At 37.3% G+C, this 23994-nt stretch overlaps 1 protein-coding gene across 1 annotated transcript in view; it reads right to left on the bottom strand.

The window, feature by feature from the left end:
• The window catches only part of astn1 (astrotactin 1), a 395016-nt gene that overhangs the window by 142099 nt on the left and 228923 nt on the right, over positions 1-23994 (bottom strand). Inside the window, exon 17 of the mRNA XM_062428582.1 lies at positions 22494-22682. Within this exon, the coding sequence (XP_062284566.1) occupies positions 22494-22682 (189 nt within the window). The remainder of the gene's footprint in view (positions 1-22493; positions 22683-23994) is intronic.

The following is a 23994-nucleotide window of genomic DNA, read 5'->3' as shown; positions in this document are numbered from 1 at the left end:
TGAGTTTTATATTAAAAATGCCCTAAAAGTAAAAATATCCCCCAAGCACTTAATAAGGAACATGTGTGCAATCTAATTTAATCCAATACAAGAACAGCCATACATTCTACTTTTATAAAGCTTATACATTTCCAATTTTTCTTGACATTGTCAGTACATTATATTAAAAAGTATTTCTATAAAACTATTGGAGCTCTCATCTGTAAATGGTGGTTAATATATGTGGGTCAGTGATAAATAAGGGTTGGTAAGATGAGCAATTCAAAAATATCATTCAAAATAGTTTTAAAAGCCGTATCAGGTTTGTTAAAATGTACATTTAGTATTTTTGTTGGTTTTATGTCATTTGAAATGACATTTTAACCTTCTTTTTTTTTTTTTTTACCAAAAATAAGACTGAATGTTCCTGAAAATGTCAAATGGTGTAACCACAAAATAATAGATAAATATTAAATATTTTATCCACCTACAGTGTATTTTTTTTTTTTTGGTTAATATTTTTATTAGGAGGTAAGGCACAATTCGAACAGAAACCAATGTTATAATTACATTGAGTATCACAACACATCTGCATCACAATTGAAAATGTAAACATATTGATACAATAGAAATACTGTGCATCACCTACAGTGTATTTAAGTGGACTTATACTAATCATTACATAATTTAATTGACAGGATTGACATGATTCCCCAGATTAAATGTAATATTTAGAACAATTGTATTCCATTACCTTTTTTTAATATAAAAAGTTATAATGTAAGATCATGCCAAACTAATTGATATGGTGTTTTATTTAGAATTTAGCATTTTTAAGCAAGTTTTATTATATGGTACAAAGTTTTTATGGTTACACCACTTAGACATTTTTGCCATAATCCTCTAATATATTCTCTCAAAATGGATCAAAAGCAGAAATGTGATGCTGGGTCCACAAATAATAATGTGTGCAAGTTATTCATATGTTTGTTTTCAAATTTTAACCCCTTTAAATTTGACTAAACCACATGGACACAAAAAATATGTCATTGACCCCTATGCTTCACCATACACTCCCTCATCTGATTCAAAGTCATACATAACTACAAAGTAAAACTGCAATTCTGCTTCACTCTGTTGTAGAGTCATAAACTGATTCTTACAACAAACCAACATGTAACTACCAAATTGTGTCCCTCTACTTGGATTTTGATATGTGACAATCATTACAATGCAACATAAAAGATGCAGTGCTATTACCAAGGTTCACTTATGCATACACAAATCCCATGCAAGAAAGACAGAATTTACAACATCAAAAACACACAGAGCTCAGTAATGTGCCTTGATTGCAAATTAAAAATGGACTCAATTCAAGCAGCAGATTACAAAGCTGGCAAAGCTGCTGCTTTTAGACATTAGTGAAGACACTAGGGGACGGGGGATGGATTTACCACTAAGACGTCCCCAGCTGACTTTACAGATTTCCCCAACTGTCCTTGATATCTCTGTCTCTATTTTTTTCTCCCTCACTCTTTTCTTTCTTGCTGTCTGTCTCTCCATGGGAAAGGCATTTGGGTCACGTGTCCTCATTAAATCATAGACCAGCTAGAGTCTGTAAGTTGAGAAAATGCCTTCAAAGCCAAACACACACACACATACACATACAAACATCCTAAATGAATGAGCATACTAGCCAGCACAGTACACAGACAGGGTTAGCCTAATCCCAAATTAATAAGAGGAAGAGAACACTTGGTCCAACCAACAAACTCTTGTGGTTTGCCAGTGTGTACAAATCCACTGTGAAATTAATGCTATTTATAGAAAAATGCCTATAACAACAACAACAACAACAGTGTTCCTCATCAAAATCCATCAAACAAATTTACTTTTCAATATCATCAGAAAGAAAAAAGCTGCAAAGCCCACATCTATAAACTTGTAAAGAGGAAAACTCAAACTGCTATTCAGGCTGGGATGATGTGTTTCTCGCTGTAATTGGGCCAGTAAAACAAGTTTGTTTTTTCTGTGCTCAGTAAAGAAACAGAGGATTTTCTACTATGAATACACACAGCTAAGTGATAAGCAAAAAAAGAGTGACAAAGAGAGGGGTTTATAAGTGAGAAAAATAAGTCAAAAATAGTTTGGAGCACAGAAGCAGAGCGACCATGTAGTACAGGACAAATGGCCAGTTGCTCATCAGTGTCAACACGCTAGATTACCGTGGAGGAAGCGGGTAGTTGAGGAAATTGGGTTGACTGAGAGGATATGGTGTGGTACTGTGGCTGAGGTGTGTACTGAGTTGGAGGTGGGGGAGCAGAGCAACACACAAATGCTTTAATGTGGTGTTGGAAGTCTACACAGCAGGGTTTTAATATTTAAGACAGAGTAGTGCTCACACAATTTAGATCTTCTATTCTTTTATATATGTATGGTTATTTATATGTGTGTGTATGTGTGTGTGTAGTTTAGAGTTTGGACACAGCTTTCCATTCATTGGAATTGTGAGAAAGCATGTTCAAACTTTTGACTGGTAATGTATGTGCATGTGTTCCCTGCGGTGTTATTGACATTTCATTATCTGACTCAGAGAGAGGCAGCATTTCAAACCTTTCTTCTTTATTTAGTTTGCGTCAGCACAGCAGCAGCACAGCTCAGAAGAAGCATGTGTATGTCACACCAGGCATAATAATCAAGGTTGGGCTTGGTCAAGGTAACGGTCGCACTTTTAGTGTCGTTTAAAATTCTCATGACCTTGCCGAAATTTGACAGAAAGAGGTTTTGATCTTCCAGTGAATGTTTCCATGATGAAATGGTAACACTGTACTAACCTTTTTGCCATTTTACCAAAACTTCCACTACGCTCATAGTTATGGCACATAGTAAGAGACAGAATTAAGACTAGAGCTCGACCGATTCTGGATTTTTGGGGCCGATGCTGATATTAGGGAGTAAGAAAATTCAGAATATGTACATTAACACACATTTTGTTGCTATGATCCCTCAAATTTGGTTCTTAAACACTTGTGACAAAAATCTGTAAAAGGAGGCTGTGATATTTTACAGTTAAACAATCAACTTTATTATTATTTAAAATAACACCAGTGAATTTAAAAAGTAAACTTTACTGGGAATTTAACAGTTATACCTATAAATAAAAAAAGAGCAAAAACAACAAAACATACGCATATTAAACATAAATTAAGAAAAAGGATCAAACATATATAAAATGCTGCCAATATATCTTTAAAAAAAATATCGGCACTTATCGGACAACACAGACACCTATACCGATATATCTGTGATAGGCTAATACCAGTCCATAATATATCGGCTGACCAATACATCTCTCTAGCTTGAATTAAGAGTACTGAGAAGTTGGTGGAGGCTGTACTCTTGCTGAGGCCAGCCAATGGTATGCCAGTGCTCATAACTGAGAGGCCGACAGTTGGAAATTAGACACCAGTGGTAGGAAATGAGAGGTTGACTATACATTCAACCAAGGTGGCTACTCGTGTCTAACCTTACAACCTATTTGACTGGTTAATGGCTTAGCTGGTCATTAGCTTCTGAGGCTAGAACCAGAAACAAGACTTAAATTTAAGCTAGATGACCTGCATATCACTATAGTATTTGGATGTATGAACCACACATGTCAGTAATGTTGCTTTCATATAACATTGATGTAAAGGTAACTTACTTAGATACAAAATCAGATCAGCCCTTTAGACCAGTTGGCTTAAAATGAAACATGACAGTTCTAAAACAAAAACAAAAAACCTTAATGTAAGTTATGTATCATTCATCAATTCAATCAGTCATCCAATCATTCATACTCCACTGCAAGTTCAATTTGTATAAGATCAATTACTAAAACACAGGATTTAGAAATTGATGAAATATGTCATAAGAGCACCCAGGTGTGAACAAAAAAGGTTCTCTCTGCTGTCTTATCTGTCACGACAAACACAAAGAGAGAAACATATAAGTACAGGCATAAAAAGAGATGATAGAAAAATGCAGGAGTGTGAAGAATGCAAGAATGAGAATTCCCTCCAGGCAGGACTTCAAGAGGAAGGGGATTGAGATGAGAAAATGAAATAAAAAAGAAGAAAAAGACATTAAAAAGCTCACTCTTTGGAAAAGAAAAGAAAGTGAATGGGTCAAAATGTTCCTTTTCTAGCCAGAGCAAAACCAAGAATAATAATAAGAGGGGAAGAAAAAAAAAACAAAGCTGAAAGGAGGGAGAGCGATGACGATGCCTGGCCTGTCGCCCTTCCACTCCTCCATCTCCTCCTCCACATGTTCCCGCAAAGGAAAATAAAATGTTTAAATTTCATCTGTGGGATGACCTTGACTGGCTGACTATGGAATTACATTTCTGTGGAGAAGAATGGATGTTCAAGTGGCTGGAGTGAAACAGATCTTATAGGACATGATTAGAAAATACTGAACACAAGGAGAGCTAAAATACATAATGAATCACAACCGGCGTGCCACCTGTTCTTCGCTGAGTAGTGTATTTCAGATGAGAGGTGAAGGTGAAGGGATGTCGGGTTTTGTCTCAGCGAATATTTTGCTCGAGTTGAAGAAAAGCAAATTGTGTGTGAGGTTGCTCTAACAATACAAAAAACATAAAAAGGCTAATTCATTAAGTTTTGACAATTACAGTAATAGTAACCACTGATATGTAACACAAAAGGTCAGATTAAAATACTGCTGTTGTGTCTCTGCATGTTTTTATGACTTGAGAATGTCGGGCCAACTGAAAAAGCTTAAGAGATTCGAACTACATTGGTTTAATACATTTCAGAGATGCTGTACACGTTCCTGTTTTGCTTTTTCTGATCTGATATCTTTATTAGTAGTGTGGCTTTGTGTTGGCATGGTGACTACAGCCCTTTTTATACAACCATTTTACGGTGGGAATGTTGCTCCGAAATTGCATCTTGCCGATCTCTGTAAAAGGCACGGAAAGTTGGGCAAGAGTTGTTCCAGGTCTGAGCCGACTACCAAGGTACAATCAGAGCCGGATGACAGCTAGATCTACTATTTACTACAACTATTACTTCTACCCCAACAAACATGTCTGGAAATTGGGTAGAGGAGGAGGTCTAGCTGCTCTTTTCCCTGAGAGCAGAAGATGAGATAAACCGCCATATCTCCCTTACAATAAAGGACGTCCCATTACAGGCTGATATTGTTGTGTCCACGTCACACCATCAATGCCTCTACTGTTTGTGGAAAGCAAGCTTGCTTTGTAAAAGCACACACATTATTCCAGATGTTTGGTTCTGTCTAAAACCACAAAACTGACGTATTAGTGAGCTTTCTTTACGGCAATGTTGCGTGAGCTCTGTTTAAAAAATGCTTAAGAATGCTATTGTGAATGTTCAAAAACAACTGGGTTGAAGCAATGTATGACTTAAGAATGTTGGGCAAACTGAAAAAGCTTAGAAAAAGTGTGCAAGGGCTAACTTTATAGAGCATTTTAGCATCTTTCAGCTCTTTCTATCAACTTTATAAATGTAGCTGTAAAGTTTGTGTACCATATATCAAGCCACTTTTACTGTTTTTATCTATATGTAGATATGACATGCATGATATAGTATACATCACAACATTAAAGCTTTTAATGTGTAACATGCAGATATTTTATCAAACTTTATTCAAGTTTACAGGGAGCTGAGAAACTAAGATTTTGGCCACTAAAATGCTGCATTCATGGCAGCAAACAACTCCTTACATAACCCATCCTTTCCTTTAAAACTTAAAATGCCTCAAGTTATCAAACACTAAGCTGACTCAGACAGACTATTCATTCCCTATGATATCTTTTAGGCTTCCACTTTTGATGAAATAAACCTGTCTAAAATGGTTGGCTGTTTTGCTGAACAAGGAAAATGACTCACGGATGTCTAGTAGGGGATTTAAGGCTGCCTGCTCTTCTTTTCTGTCTGCGTCTGTGTGTGTGTGTGAATGGACAAGTATGATTCTGAGTGAGCATGGGAACATATGGGATAACCATCCATGCCTTAACAGTGTACTGTACATGCCTGTGAATATCATATATGCCCTATGTGCGCTTCACAGTCTGAATAAAACATTTCATGAGAATCTGATGAAAGAGTTTTGATTCTTTAAGGGTTCTGTGATAATGTTAGATTAATGTTAAATCTATGTATGACTGTAAAAGGTCAAATAGTTAATGATATAATAAGCAGATAAATGAGTGTTCGAATGTAATAAAAAGTGAGTTAACTATTTTATAATTTTTTATATGACATTTTCTGTCATTTGCCTTAAAAATGAACAAACTCAAATGAAGGGTTAAAGTCAAGTTTTTCTGCGCATCATCTGAGGCAGGAGACTAAATTATATAAAAACTAACTAAATTAATTATTTTTTTTCCCCACATTTGTTTTTGCAGTGTATAAACCCGACAGTGAAATTCTGTCTATTTATGCCAGTAATGCTCAGCTACTTCATGTTAATGTGTTTACTTTGAGGCATATTTATGTATACTTCAGAAATCATGCCTTGCTTGCCAGGTTAACATTATCATAAATCCAAATGAGTAAATTCAATTACTGACAAAGTGTATGTTTTACAAGTAGGAAGATAGACACAACCCCCCCCCCACACACACACACAATTAAAGCATAAAACAAACAAACTGATGTGCGACTGTGTTTGTCACTCAAAATATCTTGCACCCACACAAGATGTGCCATCTCACCACATTTAACAGTAAAAAAGGTGATATGATAAGAATGAGTCATTAAGTAATCAGCTATGCTACCACATGACTACTGATGCCTGCGAGTGTTTTACAAGCTAAAAACTTAAATATTCCAACCATGGCAGCAATATGTACTATCAAACTGTTTTGTAAGGAATGTAATGCTGCCTAGTTTACTTGACTTTATCAACATTGAATACCTGTATGTCTGCACTGTGTGACTACAGACATACCATAGTACAAGAAGAATAACTGAAGGTGTTATTGTGTATGTTATGTGTTTATGTTAAGAAATGACAATTGGCTCATCATATAATCATCATATAACATACTAAACAGATGTCAGATTAAACTCTCATTACTGTATCCAGTAATTATGACTTAGTGGTTCATCATTGTGACATATAAGTGAGGAAAGATAACTAAAGTTACAGCTGTTTGAGCACACATAACCTTGATGCCACTACCTGATTACATTTGCTTTTATGACATCCTTTTTTTTTTAGGATGACATATTTCTTATTTATGTCACTGACTTATATGTTAAATGACAGAATGACACATTTGACCAGTTTTGATTAAGTATCCCAAAGTGTACTTGTATACACACACACACACACACACACACACACACTGTATATACACACACAAAACACATCTGATTCGTCACTGAACACATTTGTGTAAATGTTCCAAACAGAAGCATTAACTGTAGAAATCCCCTGCTGTTCTAATATTTTCTAGTAAACTTGGACCTAAGCTGTGACCAAGATTAAATATATTTCGGTTTAAAAATCTTCTGAACTGCTCATTGCACTCCACACTGAATCATGATTATGATTATTACAATTAACACAACAGAGGACAACAAAAGCGATTGGTCTAATAGGCAGCAACACAGCTATCAGGACGCTGTGCTCTCACATGCGCTGCATTGACAGTCACACAAACACACACACGCATGTGCAGTCACTCTCTACAGCACACTCTTGCGCACTCGCTCCAGATTCCGGGAGATCGGATCTCATTTGCGGGTGTCAGGGAACCGCTATCAATATGCGGGAGAGTTCCGGGAGAGTTGGGATGTGTGCGTAATTATCAATATCATCATATCTATATATGGACTTATCGTATGATACATCATTTACTTTTCATCTCAATTTTGCTACACTTCACATTAGCAGCTAAGAGGCTATTCATGTCACACTGGCTAAGCAAGTAGTGTCCTCCATTCCTCACTGTGTACGTCCTGAGTGGAGACTGCAGAAGAATTAAAGGTAAATAACTCTGTCCCCAACCATAATGGCAATCTGTGTTTTTACAGAAGTGTAGGGCCCACTCTGCAATCCCACCCCCTGTCTCCCCTGCATTATTATGCTATTATCATTATATCAGTGGTATAAAATGATCTTCAAATGACAATAATATCGTTTATCGCAATTATTTCCGAGACGATATATCATAGTAGTTATTGTGACAGGCCTAACTACAACAGTTCCTACGTGGCTAGATATCTTGTCCCATTGCAAAATCTTCACACTGATCACATTTGCAAAACATTCACTAGCAACTTCTTTCATTTATTTTTCCTACTGTATTCACCACAGGCAACAAAAGCCTGATTAACATTTTCATGGTTATGTTTGGGAGACTCAACCATATAATTACAGGTCAGAGAAAGAATGTGGTCTTAGTTAAATATTCAAAAAAACAAATTGATCCACCACACACAACTCCTCTCTGACTTTTGGTTAGTACACAAACATCAGAATTCCTGGATTGGACAAACCCCCCCCCCCAAAAAAAAACAAAACAACAATGATTGATACATTTCCTGCAGCAGTGTTGCACATCTACTGTTAGTGTATGTAGAGAGGCACCGGTATATCATCTCTAAGTATCTACGATTTGATTAGTGATTTCTTGGTAGTGGTAACATGCTTCTTTGTCTGTCCTTGTTCTCAAATAATCCTGCGGTAATGAGATTTCTGTAATCCTGTTGCATGTAAACCGATACGCACCCTTGGGCCCTGCCAGTTCTGTTGAGGCAAGTTGTGTGTGATTGTGCTGACGAGGCTCGTGTTCCGACGAGTTTTGCGGCGGAGCAGCCGGACAATCTGTTTCTCATCTCCAACTTCAACTTTAGCTGCTGGAGCAGTTCCACTTCGTTAGATGTGACAAGTTGGATGAAACTCTGTTCTATCCCTCTGCTGTAGAATCTCTCACATACACACACACACACACACACACACACACACACACACACACACACGTACGTACACACACATATGCATGCACTGGCGCACATTTACAAATGCTCACAAAAGCACAAACACACACTTGTACTTGATACAGGCATAAACAAATACAGAAGGAAAACAGATTCACACATGCGGACGTGGAAACTGTACATGTACGCACACACACTACCAGAAAAGACGTTTTGGAGTTTGCAGGCATCTGTTACACGTCTGTCTGTAATTGTCTGGTAACTGAACAAGCAGAAGACATTTATCACCCAGCCTCTTCCTCGGAGAGGCAGATGACATCTCCTCCAACACCTCCTCCCACACCACCTCAGATCTTTCCCGCTGCCTCCGTATCACAGCTGCTCCAGTGTTCACCTCCTCTCCACAACATCTCTTCTATCCCTCCTCCTCCTTCCCTGTCAGGCTCATTCTTTCGTAGTTATAATCTGCTCCTCTCACCTTCTCTGCTTCCTTAACTTTTATTTCTTTTCAATCTCTCCTCTCTTCTTTTCTATCATCTTCAAATTGTCTCACCGACGTCAGATCCTTCATTTTTGTTCATTTTCTTCGTCCAGCTCCTCTGTCCATCTTTTGTCTAATGACTCCAATCTTTTCCTCACCTCTTTTCACCTTCCTCTCTGCCCTACCCACCCTCTCCACCATCTTTTTTCCCCCTGAAGGCTGGACTGGACTCATGCTTTACTGTCATTCTCTGACCTCACCTGTCTCTTACAACAACAGTAGGTTTGGCAGGAGAGAAAAAAAAGAGGTCAGAAAAAAAATGATATGAGCAGAGGCTTTCAATTGTCTTCACAGGCCGTTAAAAACAGATGCTCAATCTCTGAGAGTAAACTTTGGTAAGATTTCCTCCCAGGAAGTCCTGTGTCAGATTTGGTGTTAGGAAATAGTACACTGTTTAAAGCTCCATCTTATAGGTGGAGAGAAAAATGGCAAGAGTACAAGAAAATCACATATTTCTAAGAGAAACCAAAATGCTTCTTAACGATACTGTGACCAGAAATAGTGCTTTTTTACTTATATTTTGTAGAATCTTTCACTGAATATTTTACTGATTTTAGGAGCATTAATCTCTCTAAGCAGGCATATTTTCTTTCAATTTGTCTACGGTGGATTTCCAGTTCTAATCTCATATACCCAGACACCCTTCTTTTCAACATTACAGAGGTTTGAAAAGACTGAAATAAATAATTTAAAAAAACATCTTCAAATTTCAGTTACAGCAATGTGAGTACACCAGCAATACACTAACTTGTATTAACACGTCAGTTTTCCAGCATAGGTGAACTAACCGGTCACCTAGGATGCCCCCTGGTGGACAGGCATCAACGAAGATGAAGATATTTTTTGTAAAGTAATTACTTACTTTAATGACACTCAGGTTAATTATAAAGGTCTGTCCTGCTGATTTCGAAGGAGCACATTACATCATTAAACTCTACTGGCCGCTGATTCTCGTCATCATCCTTTGAAACTGCTGGCGACCACTGATGTAGGAGTGACCCTGCAGTTTGTTTGCTCACACTAGTGTGTAATCATGTACAAACAGTTACATGTGTTTAATGCAAGTATTATGATATGAGCTGGGTAACGACATACGATACCTACAATCAATCATTTTTGCACCCAGAGCTAGAAAATATGACTATTTGACTTTCTACCCATTTTGAGCATTTTGTATGGAATGAATATTAATAATTTGAAGACTTTCAAAATGCATTTGTGCAAAAATCTAATCATTTGGATGTGGAGGAGTTCTCTTCACATGATGGGTATAGAATGAAGTGCTCAGTTGGTATCAGTATCACTTTAAGGGTACTTGGATTGGTACTGGTATTGTATTTTTTCAAAGGATACCCAGCCCTAAATATGACCCACAAAAAACCAGTATACAGGGATTGTGTGTGCAGTCATCAAGTAAGTAAGTCAAAAAAAATGGGAAGGTTATGGATGATACCCCTGAAATTAGAATGAAACTAATAGCATAAGCCAGAAGACAGGCTTGAGATCAGGACCAATCCATGCATCTTTTATTAATGAGGATCGGCTATGAATCCAGATGTTTGCCACTGGAATTATAGCCTATTAAATTCCTAAATTATATTATTACAAATACTTGGAGATATTTGGCTGAACTAACTTTAATTATAGGTGTTGGAAAAAACTGTTAAAATTAGAAGTAAGAAAATAGAGTTGAAATGAATATTGGATTGTAAAACTCTCATTCAGTACAAAGATGATGAACACAGATGATTACACAGACCAACCGAAACGGACACTTAGCAATATGAATAACCACACATTATATGTTCTATATATATCATATTTCTAAGTATCAGATAGATCCTTATAATAACCAGCGCCCCCTCACCATTATACAATAAATGAATCCAGCTGCTCCTCCTCCCATTCTGTGTATCTCATGTTCTCCTTCATATTTGAACAGATACATTCCCTCTGAAACTTATTTTCAACATTACTACACTTTTTACAAGGGGGTAGAGTAGAGGACACAAGAGCAGTCTGTAGCAGTAAGGTTATCATTGTAGGAAGACAAAGAGCTATTATACTGACATTGATTTACAGCGAGTTATGAAAACACACTTTGCAACGAAGCATTACCCAACAAGAGCACAAAATAAGCACCAACACAGCCTAACATATAAATCATAGGCGTTCTAGTATCCAGCAGCTGAAAGGACAATACATTGCCAACCCTATATACACCACAATATTACTAGATACTTGAAAGGTGCCTTTATGTTGAGTTTGACAACTAGTAGCACTATAGAGAAAAGTGAATCAGCTTTTTGTTTGCATGCTAACGGGGTCCTTCATATCTGTTGGTTTCTACTGATCAACAGTTTGTGGTGGTTATACGGCAAGAAACGTAGCAATGTGCTGATGGAAGCAGTTAGGAAGTCTGCTAGCAATCAAACATGGATGTGTAAAATGCATGATTTACTTTTTTTAATTAACAAAACTGGCTTTGAAAATGTTTTCATGTTTCTTGGAGAACAACCTTTATGATAGCTGTAGAGTCAGGAGTCATTCTGTATGCAGACGACTCACCCGTTTGCTGAGTCTAATAGATTTCAGTAACATGTCTGATACTTGACAGTTCCACCTTTTCGCGCTGTTTCTTTGCATTTAAGTAGTGATCTGAGAAAGATCAGCAGAAATAAAAAATATTACTTTTGCAGATGAGATATATTGTTACTCAGATTATTCAATTTATTACGAAAGTATCATGTATGTATTATGAGCAACGTTTTCTGATCTCCTTTTATTGTATGACATGATAATTACTGGAATCATGATTCACTTATCAGCTGTGCATTAGTATTGTAGGAGCCTCTTACAACACTAAGTGATAAAAAACCCACTCTGTATCTTAGTAATTTGTTAGAAAGTACTGAACCTTATTTTACTTCAGTAGCCCACACAAATGACTCATGTCTTCGAGACACAAAGTCTTCCTTGCTGAGGCTGTACAGAGTGTGAATAATGCATAATATCTATCATTCCTCTATGTTTATCATTGCTTATTACCCGTACATACTGTTCAGGGTCATATTTGACCCATTTTACATTTGAGAGCAGTAGAAACACCCTGACATTTGATGACTTCTCCTAATGTGATCCAGAATATACAAAAAAAGGAAATATCTTAACTTTTAAAAAACATTTTGTGTAGCTAATACACATTTTTGTAGTGTTTGAGCCATATTTATTTTCAAAATCACTCAAAAATAATGTTGTATTCTTCACATTTTATACAATTCATTAATCTCCTTACATTCTCCTGTTTTATGTAACATAGGGCCACTTTATAGTGTGATTATAAATGTTTTTTTCATTAAAAAAACCTTTGAGTGCTGTCTCTCTGCTGTCTGAAAGCTTCATTAAGAATTAACTACCCATTTATCAGTGATTGATGAGGTATTCGTTTATGTTTTGTGGTCCAGAAATTTGTTATAGAGACTAATTATGAAGGGATACTGTGACAAATCAAAATATGAACAATATGTAAGGGTTAATATCAACAACAAGTCACAATGGAACAGTTTTTTCTTTTTTTTAATGTTAACCTCCTTACAGCTATTTTTCTTCTAGTTACCAATGGTTACGGACAGCAATGTTGGGAGAAAATACACAATCATTCTATGAACAGCCTCTATCTATTACTCTATTCTGTACTCTACTACTTTTTGGGCTTTACTCTCAGGTATTAGGACTAAAATATTAGACAAGTATGGCCTTGGCAGGAAACTTCAACACTCTGAACATTTGTAGACCTTGACCATGTCTTAAGTGAAAGGCTTGTTAGATGACGCTTATCATATTTTCTGACTGCGATTTCTGTCAACAGAAAGGAGTAACTAGGTCATTATATTACTGGTATCTAGTAATATATTGTTAATGTAAAATTAATCTAGCCCTGTTATTCAGTTGCTTTGTTCCTTAATGACCCCTTTTAAACCCAAATAATAGTCATCGGTGAAAATATGTATGTATATATGGTTTCCCAGTAGGAATGGGTGATCCACAAAATGTATCACACTACCAACAATGTGAATCCCTTATCAGCCTAAATGTACTCTCTTTGCAGTTTTCAATTAATTGTGAATCCCTGATAATCTGAGAGTAGACACACCAGCCAGACCGATGACATTCAAACAACCACTCACCCTTAAGTCCAGTCAGCCCTGAATCTCTTACCATGGTAAAAGATAGACTTCTGAATTATCACCCACCATGAACCCCACCACCACCTCATCCGCTATTCAAACACATGCAAGTAATAAAAGAATGAAAGTAAGAAAGAAACCAATAAAGAAAGATATAAAGAAATAAAGAAAGAGTATTGTTCATGAACAACTGTTTACCCGGTTGAAAAAAAACTACCCAGCCAATTAGAGCTTCATAGTGGGGGTTTACAGGGGGATATACAGTTAATTTAGGTGATTTTTAGTATTATTATTTACACTGCATATTTCTATGCTATAATTTGGAACATTTCTAACACAAACATACTGTGCCTTTCTGTGCCGTTTTTACTGCTTGTAATTAAGAGCAGTACACTGTAATTTCATCACAGCAATGTATCTTCATTTGTGCTTAATTTAGTGTGTTTCATTCAGCTTTGTAAAAATGCAGTTTTCAGGTAATCTGATTTTGCATTGGTTGATTTAGGAGATACTTTGAGATACAGTTCATAATTTTCATTGGTAACTATGCATAATGTCTTCATGTTTATTTGTTATGTATATAATATCTTGGGGACAGACATTTCCTTCAGGATTAATCAAGTTTTATCATCATCGTTTATTTCATTTTCACCACTGCTATTATACTGATACACAAAATAAGACAAACACACACACACACAACGAGAGATTCATTGTTTGGTGTGAGCAGTGACCGTTGCGTAATTCTCAGCTGGTAACCAGACAGGGCAGGTGGTGCTAATCTGATATGTGTGCGTGCTTCGTGCTGGTGTAGAGAGGCCACAGAGGTCAGGGCCAGTTCCGAATAATTTCTCCCACGTCTTTCTCACTCTTCCTCATCGCTCACCTTCCCCTCCTCCTCCTCCTCCACTCCACTCCACTCCACTCTCTCACCCCCGAAGCGAGACTTCCTCCGCTGCCTTCTTTGTTTAAAATGACAGGCCCTAATAGAATAAATAAGGCACCTATTTTTACCTGGCTGCTGGCAGGCTGATCACACGTACACACATACCAGCACGCAACGGTACGCTGGAGGTTGGTAAAGAGCTGACACCTGACTCGGTGGGGGAGGGCAGCGAGGTTGAGGAAGGAGGTCATGGTGATTTAATTGAGAGAGAAAGTAGAAGCCCGAGACAGAGAGGATAATGGAGAGAGATAGGTATGGATAGAGAAAACTATAGGAAGAGATATAAGTCTGACTGACACTGTTTGTTTACTGCAGACATACTGTTGCCTGAATATTTCATGTCTATATGGTATTTTCAAATTTTCAACTGGCATTTAACAATTTATAACAAGCTTCATAATGTCACCTTTAGGTGTTTTTGAAGCATATTCAAATTTTAATTGCTGCTGGAGTGTTTTGACAGAACTCCAAAGCATCTAATTATTTTGAAGCTGTTTTGAAGCGAGCTGGTCTTCACAAATTTTCCATGTGACAGGTCACTAAGTGAGCAAGAGACGAGGCGAGCTAAATAAGGCTAATCATATTCACATCCAGCCTGTGTATTTAGTGAAGGCTTTTTGGGATGGCTGCGGTACTGTCCTCATTTTAGGAGTAACAAACCAAGTTCGGAGGAAGTTCTTTAAAAACGATTTTTATATTCTTAAGCAGCCCACACAGTATTTAATGGCATTGTTGAGATTTTCCTGACAAGTATGAAAACATATAACCTTGAGAAGATGGAGGTGGCTGTAGACTCCATTTCAAAAGATTTGAAAGAAATTGGGACATAGCTCTCAAAGCACATTCTGTAACATCTGAAGTGACTGTGAAGGCCATAGGATATTATTCACATCATTTTCATTCCTTTCAAACCATTCACTGAACTCTCTAGACATATTAAACATCTGTATTCTTATTTTTTCTTCTTCTTCATTGAAGTTGTGGATTGGTGTTGTACTGAATCTTTGAGAGGTTCATTTATTAATATTGTATCCACCTGAGGAACAACCTGAGGACAGAGCATAGACATATTATCATGGTATAAGTAGTTTTAGCTTATGTGTGTTGCATGGTTACACATCCAGTATATATGAAGCAGCATTGGAATCTGATATTCACTTTCCTTTCAACTCTGTTTGTCTCCATGAACACTTACTCTTAGCTTTAGCCTCTTTAGCTATCTAAATGTTCAAATATGTTGTAGTTGCTAACCTTGTCAGTCAGCTGTCTGGTGCTGGGCTAGTAGGGTGCGGCATTGTTATTGGAGCTTTTCATAGCTGACAACAGCTTCCTACTGCTGCTGGAAACTGATGAGAGCAGTGTTACTAAACCAATACAGTAAAGTTGTTGACCATAAAACCAAAACAATTAGCAAAAATATTTTAATATGCTCTGTATAGCTGAGGAGAACTGCAGAATTAGGTCATAATTCTCTGTGGGTTCATCAAATCTTCACTATACACATCTCATGTTGACAATTTTCCTCAATCAGAGGAGGAGGAGGGGTGAACGGAGACATTAAGCTCTCCATGTCCTATTTCTAACTGCGAGTTGGGATGTTAGTTTTTTTAAACTGTAACTACAATAGTCAGCTAACCATTACCTCATGGTCATAGAGGTAAGGAAGGAAGGAAGGACATAGTAGCTTTAACCCACACCTTAACACAGTGAGGATTTTAAACCTAACCGATGGCTTTGTGTCTAAAACCTAAGCAGACCTTAACAACAGCTGTATCACATCATATAACATCATTATGTTTAATAGTGATGTGTGATGATGTCCTACTAATAACTGCTGACAGGTCATTCTGAATGCACGTGGTCAAACGATACATTTGTATGTTTAATTTGGAGGACCTGTATAACATATTGGTGCAGTTTTTAAATAATTGAATTGTTGTTGTAGGAGCCACAGTGCCACATTTTACTGACACTTTTTTGCACACTGAGTATTTCATTATTGTTTATTACATATACATATATTTGTTTATTAGTAAAACTTTTGTGCAACTTTAGTAATACATTTTTAATTTTTTTCCATTGGATAGTCAGAGATGTGTTTCTATGTGATAAAATGTGTGGCAGTCTTAAGTGTGGATGTAGCTGCTGTAAACCAATGTGCAATGACAATGAAGTACCTATCTATCTATCTATCTATCTATCTATCTATCTATCTATCTATCTATCTGCTATTATTCTAGTACTTCTATCAAGACAGCTTCCATAAACCAACTCCTGCTAATATGGGGAATACAACCATATTATTCCACATGGTAACTACAGCAGCTTCAAATAGTATTTAAAAGGTCTTAAACTTTCAAATCAAATGCTTTTCATCAATGTAATAAACTGCTGCAACCTGAAAAATACAACAGTGGATTTCTAGCTGTTGGTGTCTGATCTCTGGCGTAGTAATTGAGGTCATGTGTCTGACAATAGGAAACTCATATCAGATCCTAGTGCAGAGAGAGAAGTGCTATTAATCACAGAGACAAGGCATCATGGCCAAACACAGGCACACACACACACACACACAGACAAACACACACACACTCATTGACCACAGTTAACGAGCTATGGCTGCATCTCTACAAACATGACTGATACAGCAATGACAGTCCGGCACTGTGTGTCTGTGTGTGTGTGTGTGTGTGTGTGTGTGTGTGTGTGTGTGTGTGTGTGTGTGTGTGTGTGTGTGTGTGTGTGTGTGTGTGTGTGTGTGTGTGTGTGTTGTTTTCAAGTTCCTGGGTCATTAGGAAACAACTGGTGTAAGTTGTCAATTAACTTTACAGAGCATGGAGTACTATGCGCCTCTTTCACCTACCGAGCTCCGGTCTGCTGGGTTACAATTTACAGTCAATGCACAATTGCCACATAATATCACAGTTCCTGGGATGCTTTTGTATTGATTTTGTACTGAAGTGAAATTCCACACTGAAGGAACAGTTATTTTAGGTTACAGTGTCATTTTGTATTGATGAGAATCCACAAATGCTTCCCTCTTACATTCTTGAGTGATCCCCACAGTATTTGATATGAATGCGGTTTTCCTCATGAGTATTAAACAAGTCCACTGTTTTCTGCAACAGGGGCGTTTCTTCACTGAAACACTCTAAAGTTTCAATGAAGTACTGAAAAAATGAGTTCATCTTTTATTCTATTATCTTTTTTTTAGTTTGAGCTATAATTATGAACCACACACACAAATAAGCTTTAAAACTGCAGGTAGCAGCTGTGCACAAGGCAGCTAAGGTAGAGAAAATGATCAGCCGCCTTCTCACTGAATATGGAAGGAAGCTGCAGTATGGCAGATCTTGTATTTGGAGCAAAGGGCGAGGACATGGATCATCAAACTCTCCTGTGAGCTCATTACTCCCTCCAAAAGGCCAGGATGTTTCTGAGACGCCGGGAAGAGATTAAGAAAGATGACTCTGATTTAGAGTTTTTTTGCCAATGAAATCTATTTCTTTCCTTGAAACGGATGGTCCTGTGCCAGGTTGAAGCAGTTACCCACTTATATCGAATCATTTCAGATCTTCACATCCCGATGTAATCATGATGCTCTCTGCTCGATGGAAAAATAGATTGTGGATAGATTTCGCAACAGTGCAGACAATCAGATTTTCATTTCCACATGGAGCAAATCTGATGTTTTTATTGTTACTTCAACATGGGGACTGATAACAGGAGTACATGCTGAGGAAATACAGTCTATGGCCTCTTCTATGTTTATATCCAGAGCAATATAACAACAATAAGCTAAATGGAAAGTGATTGTGGCAATAGCTTTAAGCAAATGATGATAGTAATGAACATTTTATGTACAGTAGCTGTACTATATTGCTGCTGTATGACAATGTATGCTGCATGTAAGGAGGGCTGACTGCATATAGGAAAAATACACTAACATATATTTGTAAAGCTGTAGTTTTTTTTGGGGACATTGGACATTTTAAATCTCTGTATTATACTAATAATCTCCCTGTAAATTCCCAAAAATAACCAAGTAATTTGGTACTAATTATAGAAGAAATACACTACCGGTCAAAAGTTTTAGAACACCCCATTTTTTCCAGTTTTTTATTGAAATTCAAGCAGTTCAAGTCCAATGAATAGCTTGAAATGGTACAAAAGTAAGTGGTGAACTGCCAGAGGTTAAAAAAAAGGTAATGTTACCCAAAACACTTAAAAATGTAGGTCTTTCCTACAGAGAAATTGCGAAGAAAGTCAAGGTGTCAGTGAGTACAGTTTCCTTCAACAAGCACTCAGAAACTGGGGGAAACTCTGAAATGAAGAAGTCTGGCAGAACCCAAAGCCACAACAGAGTCAGAAGACAAGTTTCTGAGAGTCAGCAGCTTGCGTGATTGGCGGCTCACAGGACAACAGCTTCAAGCTTCATAGTGGTTGTAGTAAGCAAGTCTCAGTTTCAACTGTGAAGAGAAGACTTTGAGTTGCAGCAAGAAAGCCATTGCTAAGACGTCAGAATAAGAAGAAGAGGCTTGCGTGGGCCATGAAACACCACCAATGGACTGCTGAAGACTGGAAGAAGGTGTTATGGACTGATGAATCAAAATTTAAAATATTCTGTACGCCATCGAGTAGGTGAAAGGATGGTTCCTCAGTGTGTGACAGTGTGTGACAGTGTGTAACTGTCAAATATGGAGGAGGAAGCATGATGGTCTGGGGCTGTTTTTCTGGATCCAGGGTCAGCTACCACAGCATTCTACAGCGCCATGCAGTACCCTCTGGTATGCACGTAGTTGGTCAGGGGTTCTTCCTACAACAAGATAATGACCCAAAACATAATTCCAAGCTATGCCAGAACTACCTTAGGAAAAAAGACCAAGATGGTAAGCTTGAAAACATTTTTTCAATAAAAGAACTGGAAAAATTGAGGTGTTCTAAAAACTTTTGACCGGTAGTATATACATATATAAAGGCAAAGTTCTGAGCCAGTTATCTGAGTTTATTTAGTTGTATTTAATTTATAAAGCAGTTGTTGATTCTGGAGAAGTCTTCTTTAAAGAACTGTCATCCAAGAAAAATGCACTCATTAATAATTTACTATGTTAAACTTGATTCTCAGAACATATGCTTGCCTACACTTTAATTCTGCATGTTCGCATGTTCAAACTGCCTCCTATGCACTGACTAAAAGTATGGAAAAGGAATTAATTGCTTGGCTGTGTACCAACTGATTTTTTTTCTTCCTTTCCAAAAGTTTCCCTATGAAAGTATGTCAGTTCATTTTTATAGGAAATTGTGGGAAACTGTGGAACCTTTAAAATCAAGTGTTGGGAATTATTCATGATTTATGTTCATGTACAAATCTGTCCTCATTATTCTGTTCTTGCAATCTGCTATTCAGCATTTTGTTGTCAATTATTTTTTTACATATGGTCGTACCATATAACTAGTAGGGTCTGACTGATATTGGATTATTGGGAGTGATGGCGATACCGATATTAGCAAATAAAAAAATTCCAATCTCGATATATATTAGCTGATGATGCCCCCATTACATATTGTTGTCACAAGCATTTGAAAGCCATATATGAGGGATCATTGCAAACAAAATGTGGTTTTCAAATGGATACAAGATACATGATATTATATGATGTACATGATATATACAGTTTCACAAACTTTAACTAACAAAAACTGAATAAAAAAAACCCCCATAAACATATATAAAACTTGAACTTAAAAAAGGGTAGTATATTTACATAAAATGCTGCTTATTTTACTTATGTTTAAAAATAAATAAATCGGCAAATATAGTATAACATATTCACTGATACCGATATATCGGTCATATGGTCAATATCGGTTGACCGATATATCAGTCGGGTTCTAATTACAAGTGTGCAAATAGGACTAGAAAAAAAAAAAGTATATACTTTATAACCAGTCAGTACTTATATAGACTGCTATACAGCACTTTCCCCATTCACTTGAATGAGAACATATGTCCAAACTTTCCACTGGTACTGTATGCAAGTTGTTGCAAAGAGTTGCTTGATCTAGCATGAATTGGAGAACAACTTAAAGTCACAGTCTACAAAGACCAGGATGAAAATAATGGGCTTTTTTCTTTGATTGTGTTGAATCATTTAGCAGCGTCTGCAAGTGGTGTGTCAGAAGAGGCTGAAAATGAAGAGTAATGGGCTTTTCATGAGGGTGGGAAAACTCAGTCATCTAATGCCATCTGTCAGCACAGAGGTAACTGGGAGTGAACAGTGGAGCGCAGCAGGGGCGTCCTTGGACAAAACAAGGGAAGGGAAGAAAAGTGGCCGAGGCAAACAAAAGGAAACGACTGCGGACAGTTTGGAGCCACTGAGGTGAAACGGCGGGGAGAGACCAGCTATTACTTATTTCTGCTCTGACTTACTGAGAAAACAAGCACAGGTAACAAAAAGATGGATGACTGACATGTGCTGGCATTTTGAGTCATAAAACAAAAAGCAAAGGCATTGATTCTTTGATTTTTCATTTAAGTAGAACTGCTTCAAGTGCAATGCTGATTTTATGGCAAAGCCCGTTTTGATCTACAACACACACTGTGCTTCAGTGTGATACTCAGATGACAAAAGCATTGCAGCGTTACAATGTTTGAAATGTTTGATGCACATACAGAGTAGTCAGCGAACAGATGTGACATGCCAACATAAAAATCTTTCTAACAGAAGGAAATGCATGTAGCTGACATTTACATGGATGACTTCACTACGTTACATGTGGCAGAACTGCTGCTTCACATGAATGTTCGTACATGATCTTTTATGTGGTAGAACGTTAAATAAGTGTCATCTGCTTGGCTATTAAGAGTACAATCACCAGACTGAATGTACTTGAAATATTATGAATGCAAAAAAGAGCTTCTGTGCTGCCGTCTTCGCAACCAGTGGCCAAGAAGAACTCAGATTGGTAACTGAAGTAGAAACAGTTATATTTCAATCTGAATTGTTGTGGAGTAGAAGTATAAAGTAAAAAATGGAAATACTATACTTGAGTAAATTTACTTTACTATTGTTAACAACACAGACCACCCAACCAATCTAGTTCAAGTCTATCGAGTCTTTGATACCAACTCCGATACAATACCTTTTATGTTTTGGTATGGATACCGAAACACTCATTTTGTCCAGACATTCAATGTTAGATTTTGGTACCTTATGTTTTTGTATATTCACCATAGTCCCATTCCAATCAGTACCAAAAAGATTTGAGGTTCACACCCTCGCCTCTGATAAGAGTTGCTTGTTTGCATGGTTTATGGTGCCAACACAACATCCAAAAACCCTATAAAAGATCTACCACAACAATCAAAGAAGGGTACCTCTATAAACGGTCCAAAACAACCTCTAATGGTCGAAAAGGGCCTCCAGAACATTTGTGAAAGATTGCCATCCCGGGAGCCCATTACATTGCTCTTCAATTGGATACAACCAATAAAAAGAGGGACAAGAGAAGAGCTTTACTAAAAAGGTTTTATGTATAGCTCACAAGCTTTTCTCCTAGCAAGCGTTTTACTCTCAGCTGAAGTATGATCAAGAGTTCTGCCAGTTCTAAAATTGTTATATATGATAATCCAGTCCACCCCACCACACACTCTCTATTATATATTTTGTGGGGGTGACAGCTTATAAAATGAGTACAATCAATGAACGTATAAATAACTGCTGGAATTAAACTCATGTTCCTTCAACCTCCCACACAGTCACACAAACACACGTTCGTCTCACCTTTCATGCTATTCATTTATCCACTTATAACTATCATTCTTTATCATGTGCACTCACAGCGTGCGACTGTGTGTGTCCTACCTTTGCTGATGTCCTGGTACTCCAGCCACAGCTGTCTCTGGACCTGTTTGTTGGGGTACCAGATGGTACAGGACTCCTGGAAGCCGTACACCGCCTCTTGCACATAGTGGTTTCCGAACTCCCTGAGGATGGAGACAAAGTCGCTCCGCTGTGTCGCGCCGTCCAGAGAATGGATGGCTGAGCTGAAGGCTGGGAGGACCGAGGGGGGGGAAAAAAGAAGCTGATGAATGTTTTCAGTTGAAACAAAAACCGGAATCAGATTCTTGAGCAGAATAGAAGAAAATAGTCTGGGGTGACCAGGAAAATATAGGTATGTCTGAAATTCCATCTTTTCAAGAGGTAGAATTTTATTATTTATCTTATCTTCTAAGGCACACGAAGCTGTAGAGTCTTACTGGCTTTGTATGGATCCCAGATAAACTACAGATGCTGTTTAGGAAGTAAATAAGGGGAGTTCCTTTTACAAATGTTTGGACACAGAATAATAAGCCATTCAACTACTAAATTGCTCTAATCTCACTGTCAATATTTTCCATCATAACCCCGCCATATATTTAATGTTTATTTTATTCTAGCTCTAGTCATGTAAGTGCTCCACCTCTCCCTACATGGGTCTTTGCTTTAATATAATCACTGTATTCACAACAGTATCAGAAAAGCACTCTTATTTTCCCACCTTGCTCTCCACAGTTGCTTATCATTTTAAGCAGAAAAACATGATGCCTAAATGTAGAGTGTTTGTGCTTAAAATGCCTGTGATGGTTGGCAGACAAAAATGTACCACTTTAGCAGTTCTAACACCAGATGTGAGAATCATTTTTTACCGTATTTGGGATGTTGACATTAGAGGGATATTTGTAAATGCTAATTTTATACTAATGGCTCAGTAACCAAAGGACTTACTTGATTATTTCAGCCATCCATCCACCATTATTATTAATATCATTAGTAAAAAAGTACAGCAGGAATAGAAGTAAAGGCAGCAGTTGTTGCAGTATCAATAGTCGATCTGACTGATCAATAAATGTGTGATTAAACCTTGATTAATGTTTCAGAGAGCAGAGAGAGTGTATTTTTTAGCTTTTACACCACTCATTTTTGGAGAAAAAACTGCTACTATCACACAATATCATGTCATCAGTGTGTTCTAGCCTTCTAGAAGCAGCAACCTTTATTAGAGCACTGGTGTCTAACTTTGTGATCCTTTTTAATCCTGGGTTGTTTCACTTTAATAATTGCACATAGGTATTTGAGATTACAGTGGATGAAGTGGCAGATTCTGTCAGGCGTCTGGCACTAAGTGTCTTAAACGGCTTTAGTGGACATCTGAGCCAGCTACTTACTATTCATGAACCCTTTCAACCAAAGAGAGCTGATTATCCACACGTGGACATGAACAAGAATGGTCCCTCATGAGAAAAAAAATAAAAATAATAATGATCTCTACACACTTAGACACAGTGAAAATGGAATCATGTAGATGTCAATACTATTTTTGTGT

The sequence above is a fragment of the Scomber scombrus genome, chromosome 11 (genome assembly GCF_963691925.1).
Source record: "Scomber scombrus chromosome 11, fScoSco1.1, whole genome shotgun sequence".
NCBI lineage: Eukaryota > Metazoa > Chordata > Actinopteri > Scombriformes > Scombridae > Scomber > Scomber scombrus.
The sequence above is the reverse complement of the archived record's forward strand: the minus strand, read 5'-3'. Positions and strand labels throughout refer to the sequence as shown.